Source organism: Lampetra fluviatilis, chromosome 1 (genome assembly GCF_964198595.1).
Source record: "Lampetra fluviatilis chromosome 1, kcLamFluv1.1, whole genome shotgun sequence".
NCBI lineage: Eukaryota > Metazoa > Chordata > Hyperoartia > Petromyzontiformes > Petromyzontidae > Lampetra > Lampetra fluviatilis.
Genome location: NC_136275.1, coordinates 23,554,862 through 23,576,318, shown reverse-complemented (window position 1 = coordinate 23,576,318; position 21,457 = coordinate 23,554,862). Strand labels below are relative to the sequence as shown.

The window sequence follows — 21,457 nt, the reverse complement described above, 5'->3', positions numbered from 1 at the left end:
TCACCACTACCCGACCGCTCCCCATAATTAAGCACCAAATCGCAACCCACCGCAATGCATACGCGTGGCTTGATATGAATGTGCAGATTTACCACAATTGCAGAGCGCCTAATGTGGTCAAACCCAGAACCAGATCATTCTGTGTCCCTGACGTGGAGACCGAGATTGCCGCGACACGTTTTGCTGTAGGGTCCGCACCTTGCGATTCTGGTCCAGGTTCTGCAGCATCACCTGCAGCCGTGCCATCTGCTTTATGGAGTCCCCCTGCCCGTTGGGCTTGCCGTTCTGTGGCGACGGCTGCTGTTTTGACAAGAGACTGGCGCTATTGCTCTCTGGACCGTCTGTGGTGACACAAGAATCCAGCCACGTGTTCAATCAAATCAAACACACACAATATAAAATATGCAAATGCACTTTGAAACTGGACAGTTTAAAAAAAAGACAAAACTGGATACATTTTTCATCTAGAAGTCAATTTCTAAGAGACTTAAGACTGAAAAATGTTGTTAAAAGCCCCCACCGAAGAATAAGAAAATAGAACAGTGGTCAAAAACCAGCCCAGTAGCTGATACAATAATGTAGGCAATGCCCACGTTTTGAGAACATTTGTCCTCACCTTTGGTCTGAAAGTCTTTGTAGCGGAAGTCAAACTCATCCTGACAATTTTCCAGGGATTTGATATTTTGCTCTGTCACCTGAAGGCACATATCAACATATGAACACATATATAGTGCAGTACTATTTATTTGACTAAACAACATTTTTACAAATGTAATTTGAGAACTCTTATAACTCATTAATCTCCTATGAAAATATATCACTAGGTTTACTGTTCGCCAACAGCATCCCAATAGTTTACTACTATTACGTCTTTTTATGAGCACACTACACATTCACACCTGCACGTGTATGAACATTAACACAGATAAACTATAAGTTTCCATTTTATTTCTCACTATCTTTACTACCCGGCTTCGCCCGGGCTTGGATTCTTGTCTTGGATTAATACACGGCCTACGCGGAGAGTTAGGGGGGGGGGGGATGCGTGACGTCAGTAGGCACACTGCGTGACGCTGCCGCATGCGGGTGACATCACAGATGTGACGTCACCGCTCACTTGCCGTGCAAAATATATCCATTATTGCGCCCCCCCCCCGCCCCCCAAAATACAAAAGTCTATTTTTATACTTTTTGCATTGTGTACAGTCTGGAAGCTACCCACATGCCAAATGTCAAGTTTGTTGCATGTCGGGAAGTATGCTAAACATTTCGAACAGACACACATATTCACAAATTTCCCTTTTATATATATAGATATGCAAGTGCACATCCGTGCAGTAACATCATCATCGTGTCTCGACTGATCCAGATCCATTCACTCGGGCTCCATACAAGCCTAGTTTTACAGCACCACTCTCCACAGGTGTTATACCTGCACGCGTTTCTTGACCTCTGCGATGGTTAGTTCCAGGTTCTTCTGCTTCTCAGACTGGATGGAGCTCTGAGGTCGATACTGCTGACCTTCAGCACCCTGTGGCAGAGACAAGGCAAGTGTCATGGCCATGGACGAACGTCCATACTCACAATCGGTAGTGACCAGTAATGGTGAGCCATGAGTAACTATCTGTACATGAAGTACGATGCACTTCATTGCATCTATTAACCAATTAGATAGGCTGCAAAACTGGTCAAGTTGTTGCATAAAACACTTTCACAATCATGCTTTTTATTTACCGAAGAAAGCCTTACCCAGTCGTTCAGGTTGTTTCAGAGAATCCTGATTTGGAGAACACCCATGCATGCGAGGGGATAGCAAGCAAAGAGCTTGGCACCGATGTACTCAATAATGATTTACTGACCACATCACAGCCCAAGCCTACAACATCTGGTATTTCCAGGGAGTCTCCCTATCAAGCAATAACCAGGCTTGGTACCTGATTAGCTGGTTAGATAGATCGGGTGCATTCAGGGCGATTTCATTTTTGGGGTGATGTGGTCATCGTTAAATGCATGTGCCGTTAGAGGAAATCGGAGTTTCAGGAGAACATGGACTCGTACAATGCAGCAATGTTTTAACTTTGAAACAAATCTTTACTGAAGTGACCTAGAGGTAAATCTTTGCAATTCACCATTGTCTCTGCATTCACATGTTGAAGAGTGAATAGGAAAACAATAGCAAAAATAACGGCAACCTTTACAAGTGATGCATGAATGCACGCAAGTTCAACTCACCATGTGGGCCTTGTTCGCTCTATCTAAGATGTGCTGCTCCTCCTGCAGGCACTGAGATATGAGGGAAGCCATCTGGGTGGGGTTCTCCAGGTACTTTGCCTGTGAACACATATATACAGAGACAGATAACTTGCTTGGCATTATATGGCTGGTGGGGGAAAGTCCTGTTCGTGAGCACTGTTACTGTTGTTTGCACATTTCATCAAGCACTAATTTAAGGCTGAGTCAAATTAGGGGAGGCACAGGACAGGTTCATATTCCCGACGTAAGTGAAGGTGTGTGTGTGCCCAGGAATTGAATCGAGAGTAGAGAATTGTAGCTCAGTGCGCTAACAACGATGCCACCACTCCCTACAAACACAAAGATCCCTCATATAGCCTTAACAGGACAAGTATTGTTAGAAGTACCTATGACGGCCGGCAAAGCACCCGAGGGGATGGGTGGCCAGCACCACGGCTGGCCACCTTTGTCTCCCTAGTGCTGATGTTTACACACCGCACCAGGTACTCATGTGAGGCCGAGTCGACCTAGGGGAGGCCCAGGACCCATCAGAAAACCGTCACTGGTGTTGGCAGTGAGCGGGAATGGAACTCGGATGCCCGGGTTCATAGTGCAGCACGCTAACAGTTGCATTACCGCTCCCCTACAAACACACACACACACATCTATTTGAAAGTAAATGTCCACACAGACCTTGGCTTATGCACAAATACCTATTTACTGCTTGTCCTTGTGAATGTATTCACACCGTTGGTGTGTGCATATGAAGTTGTGTTTGCAGTTGGGCTTAGGCTCAGCCAGGCACCTGAATGTTCTGTTTAATCTTGCGCAGGTTGTGCTGCAGAAGCAGGTTGTGCTCGGAGGAGAACCGTCCATACTGCACGTCCAGCTGGCTCAGCAGAGTATGCAGCAGCAGAGAAGCCTGCGACGGATCGCTCGCTGCATGGCTCCTGGAACCACATGTCCCACGCAAATCACCGATTTGGAAAAGCATTGCCGCTATCGAGTTTCAATGAAACGATTTTAAAGGCAAATCGGACCAGGTTGCTGTAAATCATTGTCGTAATCATCATCATCATCATTGGGCCATCGTCAGTGTGCAGCGTTGGCATAACCGGGCTCCTCACCAGTCCTGTCCTTCGATCCAGGGGGCGATAAACTGCCGCACCTCCATGGGGAAGCTCTCGTTGTAGAGCTGGTCCAACAGCTCCAAGTACTTCATGTCCAGCTGCTGGAGCTTGTTCCACTGCGCCATGATGTTTCCTCGTAGACTGGGGATTTGTGCACCGCGATGGCGAGATGTTAACTACCTCACCTGGTATACAAGGAGGTCGTGGGTTCGATCCCGACCCTGCATTTTTCTCCGGCTCCTCCGGTTTTTCCATCCACATTTAGAATCAATGTGAGTTTAGAGCATTTGGCTACTATAAATGTGCACATGATAAGCCACTTCGTTGAGCTATAATTTGTAGCCAGATCGCTTCTGAAAAATTGCTATATAGCTCAACGGGCCTTACCTGGTACAATTAAAATAGTTTGCAGTTTAAATATTGTTTGAGTTTATGTACAAGCATTGGCTTATCTCCTGTTTAGAGGAGATCGTGTTTCGGGCTCAAACCAATTAGAGGAGTTAACCCGGAGGCCTCTGTCAAAGTTGCTCACAGTTCAAGCAAGCAATGCAACAGCACTTATCTCTATTTGATACACCGAGTCAGAGGTGAAAGCTCCACATTTCCACTGGCGGAGTCAGTGGGGGGGGGGGGGGGTGGGCACGTGCCGCCCCAATGATCCGATCGAAATCCCTAATTTCAATCGGATCACTGAGGTTGATTAGTAATAGATCGGCATTTTGCGACCACACTGCCACTGTGTAGCATATTATGTGCCAGGGACTCTATGAGATGATAGGATAATAGTCCGAGTCCATAATTGGCAATAAGTAACGGCAAAGCAGTTGTGACTCACAGAATTGTGCGCAGTCGCGTATACAATACACAACTTCCCTGAAGGCATACCTTCAGCGAGCGCGATGCCTATCACACACGATTCGAATTTGACTTTCGATGGATGGCTGCGCCATCACCGCACACGCGTCGAATAAAAAGCAAGGGACAAGTCCTTACTAACAACTCCTATCATTTTTCATTGCTGGAGGGGTTGCCCCCCCTACCTAAAAATCCTGGCTCCACCATTGCACATTTCTATGGCAGGGATCAGTCTCTCCATACGCAAATATGATACCCATTGTAGTGTCCCCAGATAAATTATAGGTTAATTTGAGGCACGACTGGCATTTGAACTTGCAACTAGCCGATTGGAAATTTAGCAAATATACAAGAGGAATTCACATTTGGGATTTCAGCTATTAGAAGTGCAAATAATGGTCCGCTGTTGTGAAATCTGTGATTGGGCCATCGTTATATATAGTAGATGGTATGTTCTGATAAGCAGGGCTGGAAATGAGAATAATTTACTGGGGGAACTCGTAAATGATTCCCCCCACCTCCCACTAAATCTGGACGTACACTAGATCTTAGGAGGGTTGCTTCATCTGTGGGTCTCTGTTTGTCAGTGGGCCTCTGTGCATTTCTGTGGGGATCTGTGTGCATCTGTGGGCCTCTATGCGTGTATATGAGTCTCTGTGCATTTCTCTGGGTATCTGTGTGTGTCTCTGTGTGCGTCTGTGAGTTTCTGGACATCTGTCCGTGGGTTTCTGTGCTCATCTGTGTGCATCTCTGGGTCTTTGTGCATGTCTGTGGGTCTCTATGCGTGTCTGTGACTCTCTATGTGTGTTTGTGGGTCTCTAAGCATGTCTGTGGGTTTATGTGCATGTCTGTGGGTCTCTCCGTTAATCTAGGCGCCTTTCTGTGAGTCAATAAAATAAAAATATGAATCCTTGATTCCTTCCGGAATGCAGTCGGGTTCAAATTGTTACTTCCATCATGGTGTTCCGGGGCATTCCGGCCCATTTCCACCACTGCTGATAAGGCCACACAGCTTTATTGGTCAGTTGCTGGTATTTAGTGATTGCAAAACAGACACAGTGCTAATTCACTTGCTACGATATCCAGCAACTAAACTGTCTGAATCCCCCAGACAAATTTTTGTTTATATTAAAACATAAAGTAGAGCATTATTATAGTGCTTTATTATGTCGTGGCACCCTTGGTGAAGAAGAAAATATGTGTAACCGAACCGGATGACAGAGTCATATGTTCTGGTAGATGCCAGTTGGAAAATAACCATCCAGTGGCCTTCTAATTTTAGCATGTGCCTCCATGTTTAATCATCGTAAACAGCAGTACTACCTACTCTATGGAACAGAATGCAAAAAAAAGAATGTAATGAATGCCTTGGGATATCCAAAAGATGCACTACCGAAGCCATCAACAGAAGCTTAACTGTACGTGTGGTAAATGTTATGTTGGGCAAACAGGACGAATGATGAGCACGAGACTAAAAGAACATCAGATAAATATTATATTCCCCCAAAAGCAAATGTCAGCAGCATCAGCAGAACACGCGTGCCAACAAGGAGTTGTGCCTAAAGAATGACCACGCTGGGCATGGCATGAAGAAGCATTTATTTAGTAGTGGATTAACAAAGCAATAATCATGATGCCGGACTATTTTCCTGGATGGTTTTGACAGATCGAATGGTATTCATCCATAACAGCTTGGCTACTTGTCCACATTGTCCTGGCGATAATCCCAATACAAGAAAACAAAAACCTTTACTCTGGCCATATTCCACCCTGCTGGTTAAGTCTTCACAGCACTGAATTGTATCACCCCATTGCGTATGTTTCGTGGAAAATAATTTACACGGTAAATAAGTCATCATGGATGCTGCATGGTCGAAGGTAATTTCCAAAACGTCTTACTGAGGCCACCGTAGAGAGCGGGAAGAGCTGTGAGAGTACTGAATGCGTGTTCCAGCAAGTTTCCAATCACGCTACATCCATAGCAATGCGCGGCACATGCATTTGGTATGAGCTTGATGAGTCTTGCCTACGGGTGTCAACATATCCCGGGAAAGTTGTGGCTACAACCGTGGTGGGCAGTTAGGGCAAGAGCCTACTGTACAGTAGTACAAGCAACTTACTTTGAATATATAATTAACTAGCCTTTTGCCCGTCCAAGGACGGGTGTATTTCAGTAAATCTGAAACTTGCAAGCGAAAAGCAGACCGCGACGTGATATTCATTGTATCAATTCGTGTGCAATTTGTAAGGCCGCGATGACACAGACTCATTTCATTTAAAGGTTATAATCCCTTCTTCATCATGACGTCCTTTTTACTTCAATGTCTCAATAGCGTCACGGAGATGACGTGACGTGAGGGTTCTGCCTTTGTAGTGAGGGTTGTAAGTTGACGCCGATGAGGGGGGACGAAGCGCCTCGCCCCCCCCCCTATGTGGAGTGCCGTCACCCGCTCATTATTATTAATGGTGGGGGGTGCTACATGTGGGGTGACGTCACCCGCTCATGATTATTAATGAGGGGGGGGGGGTCCATGTGGAGGATGCCACCTGTTCATGATTATTAATGAGGGGGGCTGGCCGACGTGAGTGACGTCACGTGTCGGACACACAGACATTATTGGCTCATTATACAGTAAAACCTTGGATTGCGAGTAACTTGGTCTGCGAGTGTTTTGCAAGACGAGCAATTTTTTTAAATAAATATTAATTTGATAAACGAGCGAGGTCTTGCAATACGAGTAGTAGTATACGCTTTGGCTGACTAGCGTCACGTGATCACAACTGATATACGAGTGCTTTGATATACGAGTGCTTTGGATTACAAACACGTTTCCGGAACGAATTATGCTCGCAATCCAAGGTTTTACTGTAGTAGTAAATGACCACCCTTCCCACTGCACTGTTCACACAGTGCCGGATTATCTTAGGAGCAAAAGTCGCTACATATGCTACGGGCCCTGAACTTTCAAGGGCCCCGCCGCTAAATGCTTTCAAGCTATCAATTCCGGTTCAGCAATTCTGCACTTGCTCTATTGCTATAGTACTATACCGCCTTCAACTTTTATGAACGACTGAGTGTTTAAGGTTAGCGATTTGTCGTATTATCTGGCTGTATTGCAAATGAAAAAAATACGATTATTTTACTATGCAAGTAAAAAATATTATGTTTTTATATTTACGTTTTTTTTTATTTAGGGCCCCTTTATAACATATGCTACAGGTCCCGCACTACCTTAATCCGGCGCTGGGTTCACACCAATGTCGTATCAGCCTTGAAGCCGAGAGATGGGCGAGCTCTGGACAAATTCCTGACCGAATGTCCCCAAAACTGACGGCTCTGCCATTTGTGTGCATGTCACAGCAGTGTAACACGAGACCCCCCCCCCCCCCAAGGCAACTATGCAGCAGCATCGCCAGAGCTCCATTAAAGCGGTGGCTCTTGCTTTGAAAAGGGTTAGCCGCTTGTGTCTGGACTTCGAAGCGACAATTGTAGTCTGTTTTGCCACCAAGTAGCCACGCATGCGAGTGCGAGTACACCGACACGAGCAAAACAGTCGCCATAACATTCACAAACATTCCTTATCTACTGCACACTCAGCACACGACAGGGCAAACTTCAGTCTCAACACCGCCGTGTCTGCCGCCGTAGTTGGCATTGTTGTTATTATTATTGACGCTGCTCCACAATGTTTGACGGCAAAGCATCGACTTACACACACGGACGGTCGGCGAAGTTTGTGAACGTAACGAACTATTGTGGGGGGGGGGGGAGAAAAAGAGTAAAAAAGCAGCTGTTAAAACATCCAAGGCTTAGTAGGAAGTGCGCGTGGGTGTCCCTCTCACCTATTCTTGGGCGCTCACGAAAGCTGGTCCCCGAGAGAGACAAAGGCGGCCGCGGCGGTGGCGGCGGCGACAACAGCGTCGGTCGCACCTCACTCAGTGCAGTGCGTAAGTGTGTAAGTGAAGTACACGCGAGTGCAGGGCGTGCGTAAGTGTGTACACGCGGCGAATCAAGACGCGGAAGGTTGAACGACGGCGATCCGTGGATGAGAATGGGGGGAGTGACGTCACGTCGCGTTCCGGGAAGCGGGAGCGGCCACCAACGAGAAACGCCGTCACGAGTGGCGCCCCTCCCACCTCCCCTCCCTTACCACCCCCCCCTCCCACCTCCCCTCCCTTACCACACCCCTCCCCTCCCTTACCACCCCCCCTCCCCTCCCTTACCACCCCCCCTCCCCTCCCTTACCACCCCTCCCCTCCCCTCCCTTACCACCCCCCTCCCCTCCCTTACCACCCCCCCTCCCACCTCCCCTCCCTTACCACCCCCCCTCCCCTCCCTTACCACCCCCCTCCCCTCCCTTACCACTCTCCCTCCCCTCCCTTACCACCCCCCCTCCCCTCCCTTACCACCCCCCCTCCCCTCCCTTACCACCCCCCCTCCCTTACCACCCCCCCTCCCCTCCCTTACCACTCCCTTCCCCTCCCTTACCACCCCCCTCCCCTCCCTTACCACCCCCCCTCCCCTCCCTTACCACCCCTCCCTCCCTTACCACCCCCACCCCTCCCTTTAACCCCCCACTCCTCCATTTAACCCCCCACACCCTCCCTTACCACCCCCCACCCCTCCCTTACCACCCCTCCCTCCCTTACCACCCCCCCCCCCTCCCTCCCTTATCACCCCTCCCTCCCTTACCCCCCCCCCTTACCATCCCCCCATTACCACCCCCCCTTACCACCCCCCCTTACCACCCCCCCTTACCCCCCCTTACCACCCCCCCCTATAACACCCCCTTACCACCACCCCCTTATAATCCCCCTTACCCCCCTTACAACCCCCCTTACCACCCCCCCCTTATAATCCCCCTACCACCTCCCCTTACAACCCCCCTTACCACCCCCCTTACCACTCCCCCTTACAACCCCCCTTACCACCCCCCCCCCTTAAAATCCCCTATACCACCCCCCCCCCTTACAACCCCCCTTACCACCCCCCCTTATAATCCCCCTTACAACCCCCCTTACCACCCCCCCTTATAAGCCCCCTTACCACCCCCCTTATAATCCCCCTTACCACCCCCCCCCCTTACAACCCCCCTTACCACCCCCCCCCCTTATAATCCCCCTTACCCCCCTTACCACCCCCCTTATAATCCCCCTTATAATCCCCCTTACCCCCCTTACCACCCCCCTTACCACCCCACCACTCGGTGTATCATCACAAAGGGCAGAACCAATGGCAGCCTGCGGGGGGTTTGGGGGGGGGCATCCACGGGCACCACTTCGCATTGGCAGACGTTCAACTTGGGGGCTGGGGGTGAGATGGAGAGTTGTCGTGCGCTACGACACCGATGACGATTGTCTGAACTGGTCCTGGGCTTCCTCCCCTAGGTCGACTCAGCATCGAATGATTGCCTGATGCGGTGTGTGAACATCGCCGCTGTGGGGAGACAAAGGCGGCCGGGCGTGGTATTGTCCTACCCACCCTCGTCGTGTGCCGTGCCGGCCTTCATAGGTGCTCGCTAATAGCACTTGCCCCAACAGTCTGTTGAGCCTATAGGGGGAGGGGGGTCTTTGTTTTGTCCACGTGATTTCTGTGTACGTGATTGATTGTGAGCGGCAAGGTCGTAGCCATGGAGTCAACATTGGGGGGGACCAAATCTTCCAGGGTGTCTGGGGGTCCCAACCCTGAAAAATATCTAAATTTTAAAACTCATTTCCTGCCTAAAATATTAAAAAATTCACTAACACATGGGATGTACTTTTTTTTTACAATAATGTCTAAGAGTATATTGTATTAGATTGCTCGGTTTTTACTTTTTTACCATTTCTTGTTTCATCATATGTAATGGCAGAGATTAGGGATTAATAAAGTACAACCATAACCACAATCATATAAACATAAATCTATGCATTGATTTCTAAGAAGACAAGTCCAGATATTGTGGCCAAGGTTGAGCAAATTGTTTATTATTTACATACAGTAGCATAGAAATTATTTATTTGCGCGCCAATTCCCCGCACTACGGGGAGCTGAACGTCGACCGGATTCACGCGCAAAACCCGGGTACAATGATGGAGGTACGTCGACGGGATTCGGGCATAGTCGGCAGGATTCGCGTGCAAACCCCGGGTGAAATGACAGAGGAACGTCGACGGGATTTGCGCGTAAAAACTGGGCACAATGGCGAATTATTACCGACGACACTCGCGCGTCAATCCGTTGCGCAACCGCGCGTGGTTAGCGTGGCGCAAACGCAACGACAATCGAATCGAGGTTGCCTCGTGTATTTCACCCGTTACTCACACCTGCACTGCACAACTCCCAGCCCCTCTCCACACCCACAGAAATCACACAACGTCGGTATTTTATGCTAGAGTTTATTCCCGATGCGCGGTGGGGGAACGCCGAACAACAGATCTGCGGGTAGACGAGACTCACGACCAAGCCTCATTAGGAACGGGGTCTGTCCCGTAGAAGTGTACCGTGGTGGCGTAGGCGAGCAGGGCATAGGGGAGGTGTTCGTCCGAATCCTGTTGATTGGCGGCCGCCATATGTTTGAGCTTCCCGGCTAAGGTCTGGTTCATATGCTCCACCATGCCATTCGCCTGGGGGTGGTACGCCGTAGTTCTGTCCTTTTGGATTCCGAACTCCCGGCACAGCGCCTGAAATAGCTCTGCCTCGATCTCGCTACGTTGGTCAGTAATTACTCGTTCGGGGATTCCATGTTTAAGCACGTAGTGCTCCACGAATACCCGGGCAACCACCAGGGCCATTTTATCAGGGATAGCCACCGCCACGGGATAGCGTGTGAAATACTCCACCGCTACGAGGATATACCGGTTGCCTCGGTGGGATCGCGGGAATGGATCCTGTAGGTCGATCCCTACTAGCTGGTTCGCCCTGCTGACACGGAACGGCCTCAGGGGCACCTGATACCGCGCCCACACTGCTGACAAGCGTGACAGCCCTGTGGGCCAGAGATACTGGCGACGCAGGGTCTCCCGAGTGCGCCGTTCCCCATCATGGCCCCCGAGCGGGTGGTCATGCACCAGCCATGGCAGTTGGGGCCGCACCTGGCGGCTTCCGGACACGGTCCAGATGCGTGATAGGATGCTCGACATCATGCATGATGAATGGGGGCGCCTCCAGATGGAGGACGCCTCCCTGCTCAAACTGCGGCACCGTGTCGGCAAGGCAGAGGGTCAGGGGAACAGGGGAGGGGTATCTCCTGTGATCCTTAATGGGGGCTTGCTGATGAGATGGGATGAGGAATCCCATTGATATGCCATTGTGGTGCCATCCGTTCTGCGGGGGAAGGTTATACGTGGGGATCACGAGCGGTTAATGCACCTTGGCGTCCAAAAAACATTGGCTACTCTAAAATTGCACTTTTTCTGGTCCGGCATGGCTGACGACGTTTATAACGTGCTGCAGGGTTGCACAAACTGCGCTCGCCGCAAACCTCCGCCGAGAACAGATTGCCCACCGCTGAAATCCATATGCGTTTCCATGGTAAACGAACTCGTCGCGCTCGATGTTCTCAGTCCATTCCCCATCACCCTGCGGGGGAATAAATATTTATTGGTCGGGGTGGAGTACTTGTCGCGTTGGCCGATGGCCTGGCTGCTACCAAACCAGTCGGCGGAAACCATCACGAACGTGTTCCTTCATGGCTACGTATTGGACAAAGGCGCCCCTGAACGTCTCCTGACGGACCAGGGCAAAAATTTTCATCCAAGCTGTTGAAGGAAGTGTGCGGACAATTGGGTACCAAAAAGGTGCGTACTTCGCCTTATCACCCCCAGACTGACGGTATTGTTGAGAGGTTACACAGGACCCTGACTTCGATGTTGTGCCAATGTGTCAATGAAGCCCAGTCGGACTGGGACTTGCATGTTCCAAGTGTGCTCACTGCATATAGTTCCACCCCACACACTTATTCCGGATTCTCTCCGTTCTTTTTCACGTATGGAAGGGAGCGTGACCCACCAATTGATGTGCAGCTGAAGCCGCTGCAAGATTGTAAAAAGATGCCGAACCCCATGAGCCTTACCCTACAGCAATTGGCAGAAGCCAGGGAGGCGTCCCAGGGGAACTCGGCCTTGCGGCAGGCGGCCAACGAACGGCTTGTTATACCGCGCCAGTCCACAAATCAATGGACGCCAGGGGATAAGGCTTGGCTTCATTGCCCCCATGTCCCCATGGGTACATCCCCGAAATTACACAAACCATGGCAGGGCCCGGTCGAAGTAGTGGAGGTGAGGAGTCCGCAATGCGTGCGGATTCAGTGCGGTCGCAGGCACTGGTTTGTGTACCCGTCGCGTCTAAAAGTTTTTTTTCACCGGCTGTTGGGCCTTCATCTCCACTTCCCGAGGACCAGGTGTCTGGTCAGTCCAATGAGCTGGGGCGTGCGTCGCCTGAGGCCCTGCCTGAGGATGGTTCTATCATTCCACCCACAGGGTCCAAGCGCCTAACGCCCTCAACATCACTGTTCGTGCCGGCCGGGGGCGGACGGGGGAGTTCGGCGCTGCCATCGCCCGACCCCCCACCACATGGCGATTCTTCGTTTGGGGAGGTGCCGTGCTCATCGGGTCATCTTCCGCCTGTTCCCGGAGCCTCCAGGGAGCCCGCACCCACCTCGCTGGAAGGCCTGGCAACAAGGACACGGTCAAAGACTGTCCAATTTAAATGTCCCTCCTCTGGCATCAAAGTGCACCTGCACTGGTGGTTGGTGGTCGCCGCTCGAGCCAGATGGGTCATTGGCTGAGCCGGGCTCATCTTGTGCTCGTGTGCGGTGGCACACATTCGGAGTGTAAGGGTGGGCATGTCCTGAAGGGGGGTTGGCCCTTGTAAATTGGTACTGTATATATTGCAAATATCGTTTTATTGCTCATTCGGGATTATTTATTGTTCTTCTTGTTGTTGCATTTTTAATAGTTGGAGGCCCACACGTTGCAATGGTCATATATTGATCAGCCGGGACGGCTGAGTTTTATAAAGGGGGGGGGGGGTGATGTAGAGAGATAAATAGCGTCTCTAGGGAATGTACACCAGCTATGCCCACATCTAGTAAATGTGTATGTTACGTACCTCTCTCTGGCGCCAGCGGAGACATGGCGGGGAAGCGGGCCCTTGAGGGCAGGGTCTCGTCACAGGGAGAGAGAGGGGACGTTGCCGACACGGGATAGTGAAGGGGGCCCGAAAAGGGGGCTTGAAGAAAACGTGACGCTGGCCCCGGTTCCGTCGGAGGAGATCGATCAGGGGGCGTGGTCGGAGGCGGAGCAAGGCCACGCTCAAGAGGATAAGAGGGAGGAGGACGGAGCGATCTAGTTGTCTGGGAGAAGGAACTCACCGTGGTACGTCGCTTCGTCTTGGATCTTCGGTCGTCAGTTGTCGGGGGAGTTATGTTACGTGGAGACCCGGTTGGGTCTAGGATAACCCAGAGTGTAGTTAAGCCCTCTTGGTTGTTTAATAAACCGTGGTGCCTCCAGACCTCTGTGTGTGGCTCGTGAGTCACATACTACAAATGCATGAATGGATTCCTCATGCAGGCTAAGGCTATAGTGGATGGGACAACGTATCGTCAATACTCAATTAAAATATACTCAAGCAGCTGGTGTTTGACTTAAGAGGGCATACACGGGTGGTATGAGTAAAAAAAAAATCGTAAATTTTTTTGGTTCAGTACTTTTAATTCTCAAGTTTAATGTTTGTTAATTGCATAGTATTGAACTAGTGTAGGGGTGTTACGGGAGGACAAACAAACACACAAGGGGAGGTTGCGCTCGCACGCATAAGGGTGCCTACATCCACGTCCGCATCGGTTAGCCCTGGGGGGCTGTAACGGCGCTGTGATCCCCCACGGCCCCACCCCTCGGGGGGGGAGTTGCTATATAAGGCGGAGAGCCGGTGTGCTCGGGGTTCAGTATTTCAGCTTAACCAGTGAAGAGTGAAGACCGGCTAGATAGGCCCTGGGACTCCCCTGGCTCGCTGTCCTTCTAAGGACCGACCAGGGCAAGCCAGTGGCGTGGCCCTGAGAGCCCAGAGCCGATGCTCTTGTAAGAGCCGGTCTGGTTGGCTAAGGGTGCCGAGATTCTAGCTTGGCCAGAGCTGGATCATCTAGCCTCCCCTAGCTCTCGAGTGGAGGACCTGGGAGCAGGCTATCCGGGCTAGTGTTAGTGGGGTCTCCCTGTTAGACGGGTGAAGAGGCTGTTACCCCTACAAGTGTTGTATACATTGGCCTGTGTTGAGTGTAAAGTTATAATAAATAAGTATGCCTCCGACTACGTCGTCTACGTCTCCTTGAACTCACTACACTAGTAACACAAAAAGGGGAATTTACTGGTTGTAGGTAATTACAGAAAAATCTTGCTTTGAGAATTATTTACATTCCAAAGATCCCCTATTTTTATCATTTACTGAGAAATCCATGCCCGATGTTGCTAATATGAACTAAATAATCCTTTAGGAATTTTAGACGACCTTTAAAAGAACCACCCAGGGGCTGATCGCACTCAAAAGCGTAAATGGGCATTTTCCCCTCCCACATTACACACACGCTTCCCCGTAGGCTTCTACTTTTGCGGTCACCGTTTACTCGGTGACAGACGACAGTACACACCGCACAAGTATAGAAGTTATTTGCTTTATTTGGTCAAATAATTCAGACGTGAATTTGACCACCGAGACAACTTTCCAGCGAGCCGACTGCGAGTGCTGATGGCTCAGTCGAACCAATTGCTTGACGTCCCACTTGTCACGTGGAACCATCACGGGTGAATGGATGTGGGATGTATTCTTATGTGGCAGTAGGCAACTGCACAACTCACAACAGGAGGCAAATGGTGCCAGTGTCACATGCTGGTGAACTGTCCAGAACAAATCTGCTGGCAACCAACTGAGGGCTTGAATTGCTTAAGTGTAAAGACAGCTTGAGATTGAAGATAAACAAGGTCATTGTTAGTTTAACACGTAGGGTTTCTATTGTTGCACATCCTGCTGTTAATGGTTACTCAATGCAAGCTCACAAATGCACTGAACTTGAGTATGACTGGGTTCCATGTGCAGTACTGTGCGTAGAAAGTTATGTTCTACATTACTGCAAAGTAATTTCAGGAATGAAACCAATCATGCACAATAACGGTGCCATGCTGTTTCTAACCACATATTTTTGTTTATACAGGAAATCATGTGTTGCGTGTTAAATGTACTTTTGGCTTGTATTTAAAAAAAGGTCAATATCTGCAATGATGGCAGATGGCTGTGGTCAGCAAAACAGTTCCTGTTTATACCTCAGCACTCGAAACTGAGGCACTGTGCCAGCATTGGTTCTCAAAACCGTACACGGTGGTCTCAAAACAATGCTTGGGCATTTTATTGAAATCATTAATCATAGTTATATTGTCTCATAGTTTCCACTGTTTTTCCATGAAGGCTAATTTGTGCTGAATTTCTTATGAATTAGTCTATAAATAAGTATGTTTTCAAGGTATAACATATTGCGTTTTTTTCTAAATAAGCTATACATTATTTTACCACTGAAAACGTACTGTAATGCACTCCATTTCAAATGTCAAGCATTACAATGTGGCATGTTCATTATGATGAAAAGCCCGAGATGTACACATACACACAAAGATACTTCTTCTTGGTTCTTTCGGTAAAGTCACGTAGAAGGGAAGTAATAAAATAAAAACATAAAATAAATAATGGTTTATTTTTATTTTTCCCTTCTACGTGACTTTACCGAAAGAACCAAGACGATGAATCCCTGCAGTCACGAAAGCTTTAAATCGAAACAAAGATACTTTTGTAACTTTACACACTCACACACTTGCAGAATTCCAAGTAAAGGTCTTTCTTTTTGAGCTTGCAAACATTTACGGAACTTGACCATGCTGTCTTGGAATATAACGAAAATAATGGAACACAAATTCCACATAGGAGATTAGTCTAGTGCAGGGGTCGGCAACCTGCGGCTCCGGAGCCGCATGCGGCTCTTTTGAACCTTGACCGCGGCTCCGGGGCGGATGCTAGCGAGGGGAGGAGGTGCACTGTGACACCTGCTCTGGCGTTGCCGCTGCTGACAGGTCGCCGCTCCGCTCCACACTGCCCGCCCGGTGACAGGCAATAACGTTGCCGTTGCTTTGTCACATGTTTGGAAGAAGTAAAAACCTTCCTGGGCAGCAAAGAGCTCACCTTTGCTGAGCTGGAACAGCCAGAGTGGCTGGAAAAATTACATTTTATGGTAGACATGACAGCACATCTAAACACGCTAAATACAACCCTTCAGGGGAAAGGAGGCACAGCCCTGCACATGCTGGAGGAGGTTTTGGCATTCGAGCGCAAGTTGACAGTGTTTGTCAAAGATTTACAGAGAGGTACACTGTCTCACTTTCCCTCTTTGAGAGAGTTCAAACAAAGTCAAGATACGATAACTTTGGAATATTTCAAGTCTGCAATCACCACAATGCAAAGTTCGTTTGGGAAACGATTCTGTGAGTTCAGAGAGGAAAAAACGACATTATCCTTCCCTGTCACTCCCCTGGCGATCGATCCATCCCTATTGAATATGACTGCATTTGCAGGTGTAAGTCAACCTGATCTTGATATGGAACTGGCCGATATAGCCGACAAAGATATATGGGTGTCCAAGTTCAAATGCTTGACCGCTACTCTTGAGGATGTTGCCCGTCAGAAGGCCATTCTGGCTCAGAATCATAAATGGAGTGATATTGAAAACCTTCCCAAACAGGACAAACTTGTATTCGAAACATGGAATGCCATCCCCAACACTTATATAAACATGAAAAAGTATGCATTTGGAGTCCTGTCGATCTTCGGCTCCACATATGTATGTGAGCAGGTCTTCTCCAACATGAACTATATTAAAAACAAACATCGATCACGCCTCACAGATGACAGCTTGCAAGCCTGTGTGAAAATGAAGGTGACGTCTTATAGCCCTGATGTGCAGACACTGTGCACTGAGGTTCAGGAGCAAAAATCCCATTAACCAGGTAATTTAGCTATTAATTTGCAAAAATATATTTTACATTGTTAAGTGAAAAAGTCCTTTTTTTATTCAGATTGACAGCTGACTGCACGATCCTGTATATAGCAATAAGGTAAGAAACAATATATGCAGTGTTATATTTGTTTTAAATGTTGCAATGGTTTTGCGGCTCCCAGTTTATTTTTTCCTTCGGAAACGGGTCCAAGTGGCTCTTTATGTCTTAAAGGTTGCAGACCCCTGGTCTAGTGTGTTGGAGGTCCACACGGTCAAGAAAGATTGAGTGTGTGGGCCACGCATAGAACAAGGGACCAAGCCCAGAGAAAGGAAGTCGTGAGAAATAGGGGGATAGGGCATTGGTGGTCGTGGGGGGGGAACTCAAAAATATACAAATTGGTGAGAAAAGGGAGAGGAAGTGGCAGGTTTATAAAGATGTAGTGAGTCCAACTGAGCCGCAGACGTTCTTTAGAGGCAACACATGTATTTATAATATCAACACGTAACACAAAGGGGTAACTGCCCCTTCAGATACAGCCTAGGGTGGTGGCCACCCAGCTAACTACCCTATATGGAGGAGTTATAGCTACGAAGGGTCTGACCCTCACTCGGGTCCCGGCCACGTGTTGATGCCTGTAGAGCTTCCAGATTGTAGGACGTCGAGCTTCAGCTTGTAGGACGTAGTGCTTCAGCTTGTAGAATGCAGCGACCCCGGTCCTTATCAGGGACCCACCTTATATCCCCCTGGGTCGGGGCTGCTCCACCCTTCGCCCCGCCCGCCTTCTCGAGCGTTCTAGCTCTCTCTCGATCCCTCTCGAGAGCTCTCCCCGGACACGTGATCGCCCCCGAGTTCCCCCACCTGGGCGCTTCTCTGTGGACACTCCGGATCACGTGTCTACGGGGTCAACCAGAGTGCCATGGCCTGGAGCAACCCTGCCCCTGGGCTGACACTCTCCCACTCCCCCTTGTGGGAGCCCGCACTATACGCTATGCGTGGTGCCCGCGCTATCCCAGTGCTCACCTTGCCCCGCTAGGGCTGGTACTACACCCGCCTACGGGGTGTATGCGATGACGGTGGATCGCGCGCCACGGCCCTCTCGGGCCGGCACCATACATCCCCGATGTCACTACAAAGCCAGGAGACTGGCCGTCAACAACAGTATCGTGTCCTACCAAGTGTTACAATAAAGTTCCCTTACCAGGGCGACTCGTGTCGACTGGCGCTAGACGGAGAATGCTCGAGCACATTCACTTGCTCGACAACACCACCAGGGGGCTCTGTCGGGAAGCAAATTGAGCACATAGCCATGCAACGAAAGGGTAGTCTAGTAGTGTCGTTAAATAATGTGCTGAAAGGTTTCACACAAGTATTTCTGGCATTAAAGTATGAAAAAATAAGAATAGGGTTGACCCTTTCTGGAAATAAAACAGTTGTATTAAGATGTTCAAACACCAAATATAAACTTTTTGCAAGGAATCAATTTCGCATCAACCACACATACTTGTGGTGAACATGCAAACAGACATGCTTGATAATATGCATTGTCTTTGAAACTGTATCATGGGACCTCCCTTGCCAGTATCAAAATATAAGAATAGGTTTTATCCTTTCTGGAATTGAAACAGGTGTTAAGATGTTTAAACGCAAAATCAGAAACCTTTTGCAAGGAATTATGTCTCATTAACCACATGTACTTGTGGTGAACATGCAAACAAAAAAACACCCCGAGTTCTCAATGTCCTGATAGTTGCATTGTCTCTGTGCTGTTCGCCTTTTGGCACCCTCTGGTCTGTTGAGACTAGGCTCTAAAGAAAGCTGTCTCTGGTGAGGACCAGTCAGTTTCAAAGACAATGCATATACTACCGGAGTATGTTTTTTGTTGGCATTTTCACCACAATTATATGTGGCTAATGCAGACATGATTCATTGCAAAAGGTTTCTGTTTGGTGTTTTAACATCTTAACACAACTGTTTCATTGCCAGAAAGGGTCAAACCTATTCTTATATTATTTGAAACTGATTAGCCTACACTGGAGACAGCAACCTTCTTTAGGGCCTCGTCTCACTGCCAGTGTCAGACCGGAGAACAACGCGAAAAGGCGAACAGGACAGTGATTTCTGCCATTGACAATGTACGACACAGTCGCACTTTTCAAGTTAAACCTATCAGCGTTGTTCTTACACACTGGCAGAGAAAGTAAGTGCCAGCCCACAACGTCTGGAGATGCCAGTCAATTATATATATATAAACATACGAGTTGAATTTTAAATATCACTGAAATACTTGATGGGGTGCAGAATAAACAATGAACACAAAAAAAATACTCTCCAGTAAAAGGAATTAAAAAAAAAATCTTTGAGTTATAAAGTGGTAAAATGTTTAAATGCATTACGTTTCATTCGTTTTAAATTGTGAACTGAATACTGGACATTATTTCGTGAAAAAGAGCTTCATAGCTGATCGGATTCCTCCAGTGTCAATGAAGATTCCGATTCTGAACTAAAAGCTGCAGGGGTTCCAAAGAACACAGGATGAGATGTTACTATCCTTTGTGCAAGCACTTCCAAGAGTTCATGAACAGTGAGCCTGGTGAAATTTGGGGAGCGCATCGTCAGTAGTGAACCTTTGGTTCCTAGGGTGTTTCGGCCTTTCATACTATACACCCTCCCCAAAGGCGGCCTGCGACAGGGTGATTAATCCTACGCTTGCGTCCCATTCCCAATTAGTCAGAGGAGTTGCCTTGTTGTTGATAGCCAACATCCCATGGGACTTTGCATGGCAGGGGCGTCCTCCTCCCTGAGTCAAGCATTGTTGACTGCATACCTCCTGGCCCTCTCACTTTGGGGCCCAGCTGGGGTCTTTCCTCTTCATCCAGAGCCACTGACTGCTGCCTTCTGCCGCCTCCGATACGGCTCTGATTGCCAAACGCTGGCTCTGGCCCTTAATTCCCAGGTCTCTAAGCAGTCTGGTTGTAGATGTTGCCACAAAACCTCTGCAGCCCACCTCCACTGGTCGGACTTCTGTTTTCTAGCCATGATGCCGTGCTTCGGCAGCTAGATCGGCATAGCGCAGATGTTTTCGTTCATAAGCCTCATCTACTGAGTCCTCCCAGGGTACTGTGAGCTCAATGATGAAGACCTTCTTGAGCGAACGGGACCAGAGCACCATGTCAGGTCTTAGGGTGGTGGTTGCGATCTCCGGAGGAAACACAAGTTGCCGGCCAATGTCAGCTAGCATTTTCCAGTCGCGGGCCAAGCGCAGCTGGTCTCGTTCTATTGGTGAAGAGCCGCTCTTCGGTGGTTTAGCCCCTTCGCGGACAAAGGTCGTCCGTAAGGGGTTTGATGCTGCTGGGGGTGGTAGGGAGTTGGTGGCAGCTCGCTTGTCCTCCAGGGCGGACGCAAGGTTTTTAAGGACTTGGTTGTGACGCCAAGTGTAGCGTCCTTGGGTGAGGCTTGTTTTACACCCTGTGAGAATGTGCCTGAGGTTGTCTGGCATGGAACAGTGGGCACAGTCCGGATCTTCACCATACCATTGGTGAAGATTAACTGGTGTTGGAAGGACGTCATATGTTGCTTTGATGGAAAAGCTCAACCACCTCGCTTCCATGGCCCACAAATCCTTCCAGCTGATCTTCCTCTTCTCCACACTGTCCCATCGAGTCCACTGTCCCTGTTTGGCAAGAGAGACTGCCTTGGCCCACCTTGCAGCCTCCTCCTGATGGCGTACTTCCTGCACTACCATCTTCCGCCGCTCTGGTGCAGTGGCCTTACTCCAAGGAGCACGGCTAGTTAGCCCAAGGCCTCCTCTCCCTTGCTGAACATGACCCACAATGTCAGCATGTCTGAGGGCTGCTGTTGCCTCCTGGACTGCTTTTCCTGGCCTCCATTTGCGCCCAGTTGCCAAGGTCGGCGCGTTGTTGCTCACCACTGGGTCTCGAGATTCATTCAGTGTCATCTGGAGCCTGGTTTTTGCACACTTGAATTCTTCGGTTAGACTGGTGAGGGGCAGCTTGAGGACACCATCTCCATAGAGGCCTATGGTGGTAAGGCATCGTGGAACTCCGAGCCACTTCTTTAAGTAGCTCGTGACTCCTCTTTCCATCTTCTCCACTGTTGAGATTGGAACATCATACACTGCTAGGGGCCACAACACCCGGGGTAGGAGACCAAACTGCAGACACCAGGCCTTTAACTTCCCAGGTAGCTGGGTGTTGTCGATTGACTGTAGG

The 21,457-nt window shown here is 49.1% G+C and overlaps 1 protein-coding gene across 2 annotated transcripts in view; it reads right to left on the bottom strand.

Annotated features, from left to right (window-relative positions):
• The window catches only part of LOC144934209 (signal transducer and activator of transcription 1-alpha/beta-like), a 28,200-nt gene extending 19,912 nt beyond the window's left edge, over positions 1-8,288 (bottom strand). For both annotated transcript variants that reach the window (XM_078859803.1, XM_078859813.1), the window contains exons 1-7: positions 8,061-8,288; positions 3,360-3,503; positions 3,038-3,182; positions 2,233-2,331; positions 1,433-1,531; positions 617-695; positions 199-341 (exon numbers count right to left, since the gene is read on the bottom strand). In XM_078859803.1, coding sequence (XP_078715929.1) covers positions 199-341; positions 617-695; positions 1,433-1,531; positions 2,233-2,331; positions 3,038-3,182; positions 3,360-3,487 — 693 coding nt within the window. In that variant the 5' untranslated portion in view covers positions 3,488-3,503; positions 8,061-8,288. The remainder of the gene's footprint in view (positions 1-198; positions 342-616; positions 696-1,432; positions 1,532-2,232; positions 2,332-3,037; positions 3,183-3,359; positions 3,504-8,060) is intronic.
• Between the last annotated feature and the right edge of the window lie 13,169 nt (positions 8,289-21,457).